At 37.4% G+C, this 12,029-nt stretch overlaps 2 protein-coding genes across 2 annotated transcripts; one reads left to right on the top strand and one right to left on the bottom strand.

Moving 5' to 3' along the window:
• Window positions 1-1,056: 1,056 nt before the first annotated feature.
• LOC120153367 (GTP cyclohydrolase 1-like) lies at window positions 1,057-3,022 on the top strand. Its single transcript, XM_039165331.1, has 2 exons — window positions 1,057-1,373; window positions 1,691-3,022. Exons 1-2 carry the CDS (start codon window positions 1,175-1,177, stop codon window positions 2,887-2,889), a joined length of 1,398 nt encoding a protein of 465 aa, XP_039021262.1. The 5' UTR covers window positions 1,057-1,174; the 3' UTR covers window positions 2,890-3,022.
• Window positions 3,023-4,497: 1,475 nt separating this feature from the next.
• Window positions 4,498-6,477, bottom strand: LOC120153368 (chloroplast envelope quinone oxidoreductase homolog). The gene is made up of 4 exons (XM_039165332.1): window positions 6,307-6,477; window positions 5,471-5,612; window positions 5,299-5,384; window positions 4,498-5,207 (listed from the first exon to the last, which is right to left on the bottom strand). The coding sequence occupies exons 1-4, from the start codon at window positions 6,370-6,372 to the stop codon at window positions 4,521-4,523; spliced, it is 981 nt and encodes a 326-aa protein (XP_039021263.1). The 5' UTR covers window positions 6,373-6,477; the 3' UTR covers window positions 4,498-4,520.
• Window positions 6,478-12,029: the final 5,552 nt, after the last annotated feature.

Raw genomic sequence — 12,029 nt, 5'->3', positions numbered from 1 at the left:
CTATTAAAAGTTACAAGATGATATTCTAATTATAGAATTTATTTTATTAAGTCCAAACTATTAAGAGTTGCAAAATGATCATCCCAACTATTTATTATGTTCAAAAACTCATCATTTCTTATAAAAAATTGGCTGTTGTGTAAGTTGGATGTTAACATGATGAATGAGAAATGATAATCGTTTGAGATTCTGGAATCATATTGCATCATATCATAATCAACATCTTAACGTATATTTCAGAATAAAATCAAATTTTTAATATAAAAAGATAAGTTTAGAACATAATAATTAATTGGATGGTCATTTTGTAATTTTTAATAACCGAAGGACTTAACAAATCAACACTATATAGTCAGATGATCATTTTATAACTTTTAATAGTAAAATAACTTGATAAAGCAATACTATATAATCGAGGGACCATTTGTAGGCCTTATCAATAATTTAATTCCTTTTAATTTAAATTAAACAAGTAAATATATTATTCCAGATTATTTTTAAAAAAATAAATACAATAATTTGTAAATAAATAACAGTATAGATACTTGAGCAATATACGATAAACTGACAACTTTCTATTTAAATATTTTCAATTTAGAAAATTCAAATATATATATATATATATATATATATATCTCCGATTTGTTAAATATTTAATTTTTAACTTGACACCCCTAATAATTTCAATATTTATTTTTTTCACTAAATTTAACCGATATCCTTAAAAAAAATATGTGGACGTACCAAATTTTAGCAAATATTAATAAATTTTAAGGTGCTCCACAGTCGCAACTAAAACTTCTCTTTCGCTTTCCCTTTATTCATTGGGCCGCCGCCGTCATTTATTCCCAAACGCAAATGGCTCTTGGGGATGACAAAAGCTCCGGTTGCTAATTGCTTTGGTTCTGAATTCTGATTTAAAAATGTTTTTTACCTCAAAATCTCCCTCCCTCACATAATATTTTTGGTTTTTAGAAAAGTTCTTAATTTCTTATTTTTCCATTATATTATTATTTGTGGGTCAGGAGTAGGAGAGGATCCACACATTTCAAATATCAACGGCAACCCTACATATCTGTTTGATTTCTGGGTCGATTCAAGGTTTGGGATTTTCTCTATTCTTTGCTTTCGCATCGAGGTTGGTTGGTTGTTATTCCTTGTGGTGGCCTTGTCAATGGGCTCTTTGGATGAGGACCATTTATGCGTTGAGATTGAGAATGGAATGAAGGTGTGTTTTGAGGAAGAGCCTGAAACCGTAGCTATTGAGGAAGCTGTCAAAGTTCTATTGCAGGGTTTGGGTGAGGATGTCAACAGAGAGGGTCTTGTTAAAACACCCCTTCGTGTTGCCAAGGCACTTCGTCAAGGAACAAGAGGTGCTTTTTCATTCATTCATTCATTCCCAGTAATTTAGAGTAATTTTCTGAGATCTGCATTTTTTTACTTGGTTTTAGATTTTAGACATGGTTCAAGAAGTTTGTTGTTTATTACTTGAATCTTTACTTGAAATATTTTGCAACCAATAAGCTTTTTTGATTATGTTTTAGGTTTGATAGTACAATACCAGACCAAGATTGCATGTTGTTTGTACAAAGCCTTTTAATGTTCAAAATAAAGTTGTGTTTGCTCGTATACATTTTATTTTAATCTCATGTTTTGTGCTGAGTTTTGATCTTTCCATTATCTTCTTCAGGTTACAAGCAGAAAGTGAAAGATGTTGTTGAGGGAGCTTTATTCCCTGAAGTGGGTGTACATGATGGAGTTGGTCATGCTGGAGGAGTAGGTGGTCTTGTGATCGTTCGAGATCTCGATCTATTCTCATATTGTGAGTCGTGTTTGCTTCCGTTTCAGCTAAAGTGTCATGTAGGTTATGTGCCATCGGGCCAGCGGGTTGTTGGCCTAAGCAAACTCTCTAGGGTAGCCGATGTGTTTGCAAAACGACTGCAAGACCCGCAGCGTTTAGCCGATGAAATATGTTCGGCTTTGCACCATGGAATCAGGCCAGCAGGGGTTGCTGTGATACTCGAGTGTTTGCATATTCATTTCCCGAATGTTGAGTCGGTCTTTCTGGACTCGAAGCATAAAGGATGGGTAAAACTGCTCGTGTCTTCGGGATCTGGGGTTTTCGGAAATGAAAATGCCGATGCTTGGGTTGATTTTCTTGGTCTTCTGAAGCTCAGAGTTGTAATTGCGGAGAAAATTCTCAGCAAGGACTCTGTAGAACAAAATTGGTGCCCTTCACATTCTTCACCTATGGCTAAAATTCCGTCCGATCTTGTAGCAGGCAACCCTGAAATGGTTGCTGCAGTAGCATCAATACTCAAATCTTTGGGTGAAGATCCATCAAGGAAAGAGCTTGTGGAAACTCCTGGCCATTTTGTGAGGTGGTTGATGAACTTTCAGGATACGAAGTTGGAGATGAAGCTGAATGGCTTCACCCGCGGCATAACCGATCTCCTTAAACCTAATGGCGAAGTCGGCTCACGCAACAACAAACTTATGCATTCAGAGTTGAACCTGTCATTCTGGTCACAGTGTGAGCACCATCTACTTCCCTTTTATGGTTTAGTCCATATTGGTTACTTCTGCCCTAAAGGATTCAACCACACCGGAAAGTCACTTTTACAGTCGATAGTACATTGTTACGGCTTCAAGCTCCAAGTGCAAGAAAGACTTACGAGGCAAATAGCAGAGACGGTTTCATCTATCTTAGGTGGGGATGTCATGGTAGTTGTGGAGGCCAACCACACCTGTATGATTTCTAGAGGAATCGAGAAATTTGGAAGTAACACGGCTACAATTGCCGTGCTAGGCCAATTTGCAACCGATCCGGCTGCTAGGGCGATGTTTTTACAGATAATTCCGGACGGCACTGCTTCTCAAATATCATAGTTATTCTTTTTCAGAGCCTCATTGCATGCTCTACCAGTATGCAGCAGTGATTGAAAACGGTATAATTTTATATTTTATACCGTATACTCCATGGATTACAAAGAAAATTGCAGCAGTTCCATTTATGGCGCCATATTTAGAATTTATTATGTTTTGCACTTACTCTGTGTTATAAATCCTCTTGAGGAAATTCCAGGGGGTAAGTCCTTGGTTCCATCGTTACTTTTCTGGGCATACGATTCTTCCTTAAAGACCCCAATGTTGCTGAAATTTAAACTCCATCATTATACAACTTGGAGAACAATTACTTTCAAAAGTTCATTTTTTCTTGATTTTAACTTTTTTGTTCTATCCTTTTCTGCAAATAGTTCAGATTTTATGCTTTAAAAGCAGAAAATATTCATGATTTATATAAAAGAATATTCTAAATAGAAGGTTGCAGTCATGAAAATTCTTTAACGTTAAAGAAAGGATTAATGCCCAAATAAGTGTTCAAACTATACATTTTGTTTTAGATAAGTGCTTATAATTTTTGTCCTATCCAAGTGCTTAACGTTAGCACTTTAAGTGTCTTGAAAAAAAGAAAAAGGTAGAAGATTCGCTAAATTGTTGAACCACATAGAGAGGTCTTAGCCACTTGACGAAAGAAAAGGAGTCGGTGTTGGTTTTTTTTTTAATTTAGTGACACGTGTTATAATCTGATAATTTTAAAATTTATTTTCTTAAAAATATTAAAAATATTATTATATTTATTTAAAAAAATCTCAACTTTTCTTATATTACAAAACAACCACAAAATTCCAAATCCTAACCTTAATCCGTTGTTGTCGTCCTCTCCGGCCACGACCATCGACATAGTCCTTGTCATCATCTTAGTTATATGACGTTGTAGTTGTTGTCGATTCACCATCGGAATCGTGTGAGATCTAGATTTTCATCTTAAGATTCATGGGAATTAAAATGTCAATTTATCATCAATCGGTCGTCAAACGGTCACGATTTCATAGGAATTTTGGTCGTTGGGGGAGAGGAGATCGGGTAGAACTTCTTCGATAACAAAAAATGGTTGGCGTGGATTTAAGAGTTGAAATGAAAATTTCAAAGTTTAAGGGTTATTTCAAAATTTATGTGTTTTCTTTTTTAAAAATATATAATTTTATTTTTTTTAATTTTATATAAAATTTTAAAATTACCAGATTGTGGCACGTTTCACTTAACTGAGAAAACTAACGCCATTGACGACCCAAGCACCTAAAATACTAATATTTGTAACGTTAGGCACTCATATGGGCTAAAAAAAATGCAAGCACTTATTTTACACAAAAGTTATAATTTGAGCATTAAGCCTTAAAGAAAATACAAACTTAGCCAGGAAAGTTCATGAGAAGTCCTTTGCAATCATCATCTTGAAATGCTTTGAAGATTTATTTTAATTTCATAACAGAACACAGTGCACAGAAGCATCACGTCTCACACAACATTATTTAAAATACCAGTAAAAAACGAAGAATATGAAAATAAAAAACATAAACTCACGAACCAGTATCTGTATTGTTCAAAAGCTCGAGTACTTGAAATTATGCAAATGGCTCGTAGAAGGTATGAAACTAGTGCAAGTAATCTTCATAAAATTAGGGCTCAACAATAATCTTGCCAGTGGCATGACCATCAATGCTCTTGGCCCAAGCCTCTCCGACGTTACTCAGAGGATACTTGGAATCAATTACGGGCTTAAGCTTTCCTTCTTTAACCAACTTGACAAGTAACTCGAGGTTCTCTTTCTTGGGTGCGGTAAACACGGTTGAGATCTGCTGCTTCGAGAATGTGAGCTTTTTCAGAGCAATACTCATCATGATACCAAGACCAGGAGTGGTGTCTACTACTTTCGCATTGGGAGTCAAGCTATCCTGGAAGGTAGACCAAGGCGTGCTGGTTGTACAGTGGATGACCGTGTCATATTTACGACCAGAAGGGCTCTTTGCAGCCTTCCCATCGGGGGTTTTGTAGTCGATAACCTCATCGGCTCCCAGACTCTTGATTAAATCCATGTTACGAGCCCCGCAGGTGGCGGTCACGTGAGCATTTGCAAGCTTTGCTAATTGGACTACATATGTACCTACACCACCTGAAGCTGCAGTAACCAGGAGGTTTATTTTCGGGTCGGTTCCGTCGAGTTTGAGCCCTGCATTCTGGGTGAGTGACTGGTGAGCTGCGAGGCCAGCGATGGGCAAAGCTGCAGCTTCAGCGGCGGATACCTCTGGAGGCCTTGAAACTGTGGAATCCCCCTTAGCCACAGCGTATTCAGCAAGTGCACCTCCGTTCTGTCATTTTGCAAAATACATTCATTTAACGTACGGAAGGTGCCTCTTGTCATGGAAAAATGAGTTAAAAACTAGAATGAAGACTTACACCAAGTGCGGCAACAACTTTATCCCCAGCTTTGAAACTCTTGACCTCTGATCCAACCTGCACGATTTCTCCAGCTGCATCGATGCCTGCTCCAAAAAATAGTTCTTAAGCCAAATATTCCAAGAATGAAAACAACAAGCAATGCCAAAGCTCATTAGCAAAGTATAAGTACCAGGAACGTGGGGGAACTTGCGAGGCAAAAATGGCCGCGCATATCCACTCTGTAATTTCCAGTCGATGGGGTTAATACTAGCTGCCTCTACTTTGATCAAAACTTCATCTTTTCCTGGGGTTGGAACCGGGACTTCAACAACCTGCAACGGGCATCAAATTCACAGTGGTTATCAATGTTTTCCATGTCTCACCAAAGAAGAAAAAAGCTGAAAATGCACATGCAAACAAGATACATCGATACTCTTCCTTCAATTTTGCTTCTCGAGCACAAATTTCTCGGGTGGAGAAAAGTAAAAGTTTGAAATATGAAGCCGGCAAGTTCGAAAAGGCAGCACGAACATGAAACAAATTCAAAGGAATTGGTCAAAATCATGTGATGCTTTGACCAAACCCTTTTGAAATTCCTAGCATTTAGTTTCAAAATACGCCTCCTCGTAACCAATGCTTTAAACGATTGTCGAATTTCAGACATTAACTTTCATTTTATAAAAAAATAAATTATTACTAATTAGATTAATAGATGGAATCAACTGATGAGTTGAAGAATATTAACAAATTTTGATATCCAAATTATTTTGGTTTTGTCAAAGTCACTTACGAGTTTTCATTCGAACTAAAATAAAACGAACCTAATATTTACACGCTATCAAAATCCTAAAGAAATCAGAGATTTCTTTTTCCTTTCTAAAAAATGTAAATCGACAAAATATTCACGATGCTCGAGTCGATACTCGATAGATCCAGTCCGGAGTCTTAATCGCGAGTATGAGAATAATAAAACACTAGCAACTGGACAAAAAAATAAAACAAAATAAAAAGAAGCGAATAGATTACCTTCAAATCAGCGACTCCTCCGCCATATTTACTGTATTGAGCGGTACGCATCAGATTCCTGGCCATTATTTCAAAATTTTCCAAGAGAAAATGAAGACGGAAGCTCTTTTGTTCAAGTTTGTGGGAAGGCAAAATCAAGATTAATATGGAAAGAGGTGGTGATGAATGGATCGGATGCTGCTATTGGCATCGGATACTATGAATTTATAATCAAGAGCAGTCCAGATTTGAAGATTTTTCTTTCACACCCAAAAGTAATAATTGACTGCCTGACATAAATAGTCTTAAATAGTATTTTTTTAAATATTTTATAAATTTATAAGTGAGACATATTTTTGAATTATTTGATTTAATATAATATTTTATTTTAAAAAAAAATATTTTTAATATTAGTATTACATATTTAAATATTAAATTTATAAAAAATTATAATTTGCATAAAAGAATGCGGAGCTGATAGTGATTTTCCAGAGACATTGAATTTCAATTAGAATTAAATTATTGTCATATTTTTATTGAATTATCACAATAAAGGATAATTAAATATTGAGAAAATCGCCTCAGTGACCAAAAAAAAGTTATAATATACGATTTTAACCAACTTTTTTTGGATTTGCCAAAATGACCAACAAAATCGCAACGCGAAATAAAAATCGCAACGCGATCCCCAGAATCGCAAATCAGTTTCCAGAATCGCAAATCAGTTTCCAAAATCGCAACGCGATTCTTGAAAATCGCGATGCGATAGTACAAATTCGCATTGCGATTTTCCAAAATCGCAACGCGAATATGAAAATCGCAACGCGAACACATAAATCGCAACGCGTATCCGTAAATCGCAACGTGTATCCGTAAATCGCAACGCGTATGGGTAAATCGCAATGCGTATCCGTATATCGCAACGCGTATCCGTAAATCGCAACGATAATACATAAAATCGCAACGCGTATCCGTAAATCGCAACGCGATATTTAAAGCGCCATTATAATCGCTACGCGTATTTTATTTTCAAATTACAAAAAGAATATTAAGACAAAATCCCGTAATCGCAACTCATAACCTAAAACCTAAAATCACAACTCAGTCCCATCTCCATCTCTCACTCTCTACGGCGAAGAAATCCGTCCCCATCTCCGAAGATTTCCGTCCCCATCTCCGGCGAAATCCCTCACAACCATTCACGGTCAGAAATCCCTCACAATATTCAGAAATGGAAAATCAACCTCCGAGGGTTAGTTTTTTAATTATTTTTATTTTGAAATGTTTGCATTATTGTAGGTTTTTCATATTGAAACTGATGATAAGTTTACTGGTCATTTCAATAATAGATTAACCATTTCACTTAGATTTCATTTCGCGTTACGATTCTGTCGTTGCGATTTTCATTTCGCGTTGCTATTCTCTCGTTGCGATTTTCAAGTTAGTATTTGTCTTTGTCTTTGTTCTGTCTTTTGGTTGAAGTAATGCAATCCATTCAAGTTTCAATTTGCAGAAGAGTCGCAACGAGATAAATGAAAATCGCAACGAGAGAATGACTGTCGCAACGAGAGAATCGCAACGCGAAATGGAAATCGCAACGAGAGAATCGCAACGCGAAACCAAAATCGCATTGCGATTTTCATTTCGCGTTGCGATTCTCTCGTTGCGATTTTCATTTCGCGTTGCGATTCTCTCGTTGCGATTGTCATCTCGCGTTGCGATTCTCTCGTTGCGATTTTCATTTCAACCAAAAGACAAAACAGTGTTGCAAATTTTAGTTTAAAGAATAAACTACTACTTTTTATGTTTATTGTTTTTGGTATATCTTCACAGTGTAGTTTTTGGTATATCTAACTTGGTATGTTTATTGTTTTTGTAGAAATTTTTTTCGGCTCAATTGACCTTGAGAAATAAAGTCAGCCTGGCCACTACAATTGCAAAGAAGCTTTCACCTGCTCAAAGACAATTGTTTGAGGAAACCTGCTTCGGGCCATGGCTGAGAGTACAGCATCCGGGTGGAGATGCTAATTTGACCCATTTGTGGCTTCAGACCATGACATCAAATCTACCCGACAGTATACAACGTGGTGAGGAAGAGATATGGTTTCATTTTCCACCAGCGTATACTTGCTTTGGGCGGAAGGAGTTCTGCTTAATCACTGGTCTACGATTCGGACACGATGATGTAGGCCGGTACACTCGTCATATCGCCCGCCCATCATGGTTATCCCGGGTTTTTCCGGATGAGTCAATGGAGAAGCCGAACCTACATGTCGACGACCTGAAGAAATTATTTAATAAGAAAGCTGGTTTCACTCGGATGGAAGACGTCGATGTTGTCCGAGTATGCCTTCTACTACTTGTATGCCGGCTTTTTAGGCAGAGAGGCCAGACAACCTATTCATCGGGAGCTAATAATATTGGTAGAGGACCTGAATGCATGGAATCTGTTTCCGTGGGGTTCGTATATATGGAAAGCTACCTGGACTAAGTTGTCGTCTGCCTTTGATGACCGCAAAAGTTTGCGGGGCGATGGGTCCAAATACACTTTGTCAGGCTTTGTTTGGGCCTTTAAGGTAAGAATTTCTATATAATGTTTCTAAAATTATAATTAATTATTAACAATACTAATTTGTTATTATATGTTTGTAGATTTGGATATTCGAGGCTTTCCCAGCATGCGTACATATGCAATAAAAACGTCAAATGATATTCCCAGGGCTATTTCTGGAAGAGGAAAACTCTGTTGGATTGGGAAGACTTAATACCATATGCCACAATAAATAATGTAAGTTAACACAAATACTTTCATATAATATATAAACTTTATTATAGTACACGTTAGTAGAGCTTGCCACTGATTGGTGGCAAGCTAGTCAGAATTTTTTTTGATGGCACGGATGATGAGCAGCATCCACTTCCTCCAATTCGAGAGCCATCACCTCACCTAGAGCCTCACCGATCGACCCGACTATACCATCTCTAGAACGAGAGCCATCACCTATCCGTCATCATCGAGCCTCTTCTCCACCATCACCTCATGATAGGCGACCGGCAAAAGATGCCACGACTCCTATCTCCTGTTCTCCACCTCCACCTCAACGGGATGAGTCAAGGGAGTTACGTGATGAGGTCAATGCCTTGCGTGAGGAGATCGGTACTCTACGCGATAACGATGGTGCATGGCGTGTGGAGGTGTCAACTTTACGTGGTGAGGTTGCCGCTCTACGTGAGATGATAGTATCGTTGCAGAATGAGGTTCATACTCTACGCAACGAGGTAAGTTTAAGATTTTCCATATTTAACTTAATGATAATTTACTCGTAATTTCACTTAGATTAGCCATTTCACTTAGATTGCTTAGTAAATTTGTTCGGTTGCTGCCAATTCTGCTAAATGTATTTTTAACACTGTGAAATAGTATTTGTCTTTGTTTGTCTTTGGTTGAAAGTAAATTTGTTCGGTTGCTGCCAATTCTAAACTGTGTATTCTTTAACACTGTGAAATATATTTGTCTTTGTTTTGTCTTTGGTTGAAAGTAAATTTGTCGGTTGCTGCCAATTCTGCTAAATGTATTCTTAACACTGTGAAATAGTTTGTCTTTGTTTTGTCTTTTGGTTGAAAGTAAATTTGTTCGGTTGCTGCAATTCTGCTAAACTGTGTATTCTTTAACACTGTGAAGTATTTGTCTTTGTTTTTGCTTTGGTTGAAAGTAAATTTGCGGTTGCTGCCATTTTCATTTCGCGTTGCGATCTTGTCGTTGCGATTTTCATTTCGCATTGCGATTCTGTCGTTGCGATTTTCATTTCGCGTTGCGATTTTGTTTCGCGTTGCGATTTTAAGTTTCGTGTTGCGAAAGTAAACTATTTCTTCTTCTGCAATTGAAACTTGAATGGATTGCATACTTCAACCAATAGACAAATCAAAGACAATACTAACTTCAGGGTATTAGTTTGAAACATATTTTCTTTGTTATCTGATGCATTTTGTGAACTATGATAGAATAATGACTTGGGTGAATACAATGCAAGTTTGAAACATATTTGTCTTTGTTTCACTGTTTAAATATCATGTCTGTTTATTTACTGATTTTTGTATTTAATTATTTAGCGGCCCGATAGAGTGGTGCTTTACGTCGGGTTATGCTTGCACGACGGAGTTCACGCATCAGACAGCGTGCACGTGCTATTAAGTCTCCGTACACCCAATAGTGCGAAGACACCGCAAGAAGAAGCCCGACTCGCCTGTCCCTCAAGAGTCCACTCCTATCGTTGAAGAGGCCCCCCATCATTCCTCGAGAGTCCCCTCCCACCGTTCAAGAGGCAACTGTCATCGTTGAAGAGGTCCCTCCCACCATTCCAGAGCCCGATTCACATGGGGTAATATATCGAAGTATTGAGAAACCCCCACGGTTCCGGACATGATGGATGAGAGTTGGCTCTCGTATGAGTTACCGGCCAGTACCATACCGGTATCTGAAGAGGAGAGGGAACAACTACGGACACAATTTTGGATAACACCCTTTGGGCTAAGACCGCAGTTGATTTTATCTACATGAGCGGAGCAAGGGGTGTTTCACTGACATATGCAAGCTCACCGATGATATCTTTTTGTTGCTTGAACGGCCTTGGTGGGGCGTATTATTAGGGGTCGAAGACAATGGCTATTCGATGGGGGGGTAAGTCTTATATTTCTTATATTCAATTTGATTAATTTTTTTTTTAAATTTATGTAAGTCACTAATATGTCTTTTTTGTAAAACAGCATATCAATGCGTGGGTGACACGTCTTCTAATAATAAGAAAACTTAGAAAAATAAAATATACGATATACAATAATGCCGACGTCTTTTCACGCCGTTCACTTGAAGAATGCACGAGATGAATCATTTGATTGGGCAATGGACAAACTAAACTTTATCCTGCATGGTGGGAGGTCGATAAGGTTAGTATTTATTTTAGATTGAGTTTAAAGGTTTTATGAAATAAGTGCGCAAATGAATGAATTATTACTTATGATTGCAGGTGTTTATCCCTGTTTTGGAACGTAAACATTGGATTCTCGTCGAGCTTCAGCTCCCATCCCTTAAGACAATAGTGTATGACAGCATGATAAATTACATATCATTGGCTGATTTAAGAGATGTTATTAAGGATGGAGCTCTCATTTGGCTAATTCTTGGATGCGATCAATTATTGGACTCGTTCTGGAAACAAGAAGCCAAAGAAGCTCAATATTACAGTTATTAGAGACGAGACCGCGCCACAACAAACGAGCGGAGCCAGAGGAGATTGTGGTCCTCTCGTATGCTTGGCGTTGGAGCGTTTGACGACGGGAAGCATCAAGTATCTACCTCCCACCGATAGAGATAAAGCTGCAGTAGGCTTGTGGTTTCGGCATTATATGGCTAAATCGATATATACGAGACGCTGCCTACCTGCATCCGCGTTATAAAAATGTCCATAAACAATTGGTAAGTTTATATACTTATAAATGAAAATGTTTGGTTAAGTAATTAGAATTCAATAATTTGCGTAGAAAGTGTTGTTTGAACAAATGTTTGGTTTCTGCAGGTTATCTCAGAAGTGAACTGCGTGAAAATGATGTCGAGCTGCAAAAGTGATTCAATAGTTTAATTGATTGTTTTTTGATTGTTTAATTGATTTGTAAAAGTTGATTCAATTTTTGATTGTTTAATTGATTTGTAAAAGATGATTTGTAAAAGTTGATTTGTGTAATTGATG

The sequence above is a fragment of the Hibiscus syriacus genome, unplaced genomic scaffold (genome assembly GCF_006381635.1).
Source record: "Hibiscus syriacus cultivar Baekdansim isolate YM2019G1 unplaced genomic scaffold, ASM638163v2 tig00111099_pilon, whole genome shotgun sequence".
Classification (NCBI taxonomy): Eukaryota; Viridiplantae; Streptophyta; class Magnoliopsida; order Malvales; family Malvaceae; genus Hibiscus; species Hibiscus syriacus.
This window is presented reverse-complemented; position numbering and strand designations above follow the sequence as displayed.

What these genes read in the sequence shown, in the direction of transcription:
- LOC120153367 (XM_039165331.1), top strand. Translation starts at nt 1,175, where the DNA reads ATGGGCTCTTTGGATGAGGACCATTTATGCGTTGAGATTGAGAATGGA. An exon ending in ACTTCGTCAAGGAACAAGAG is followed by an intron (nt 1,374 to 1,690) that starts GTGCTTTTTCAT and finishes TATCTTCTTCAG; the next exon opens with GTTACAAGCAGAAAGTGAAA.
- LOC120153368 (XM_039165332.1), bottom strand. Translation starts at nt 6,372, where the DNA reads ATGGCCAGGAATCTGATGCGTACCGCTCAATACAGTAAATATGGCGGA. An exon ending in GAGGAGTCGCTGATTTGAAG is followed by an intron (nt 5,613 to 6,306) that starts GTAATCTATTCG and finishes TGCCCGTTGCAG; the next exon opens with GTTGTTGAAGTCCCGGTTCC. An exon ending in AAGTTGTTGCCGCACTTGGT is followed by an intron (nt 5,208 to 5,298) that starts GTAAGTCTTCAT and finishes AAATGACAGAAC; the next exon opens with GGAGGTGCACTTGCTGAATA.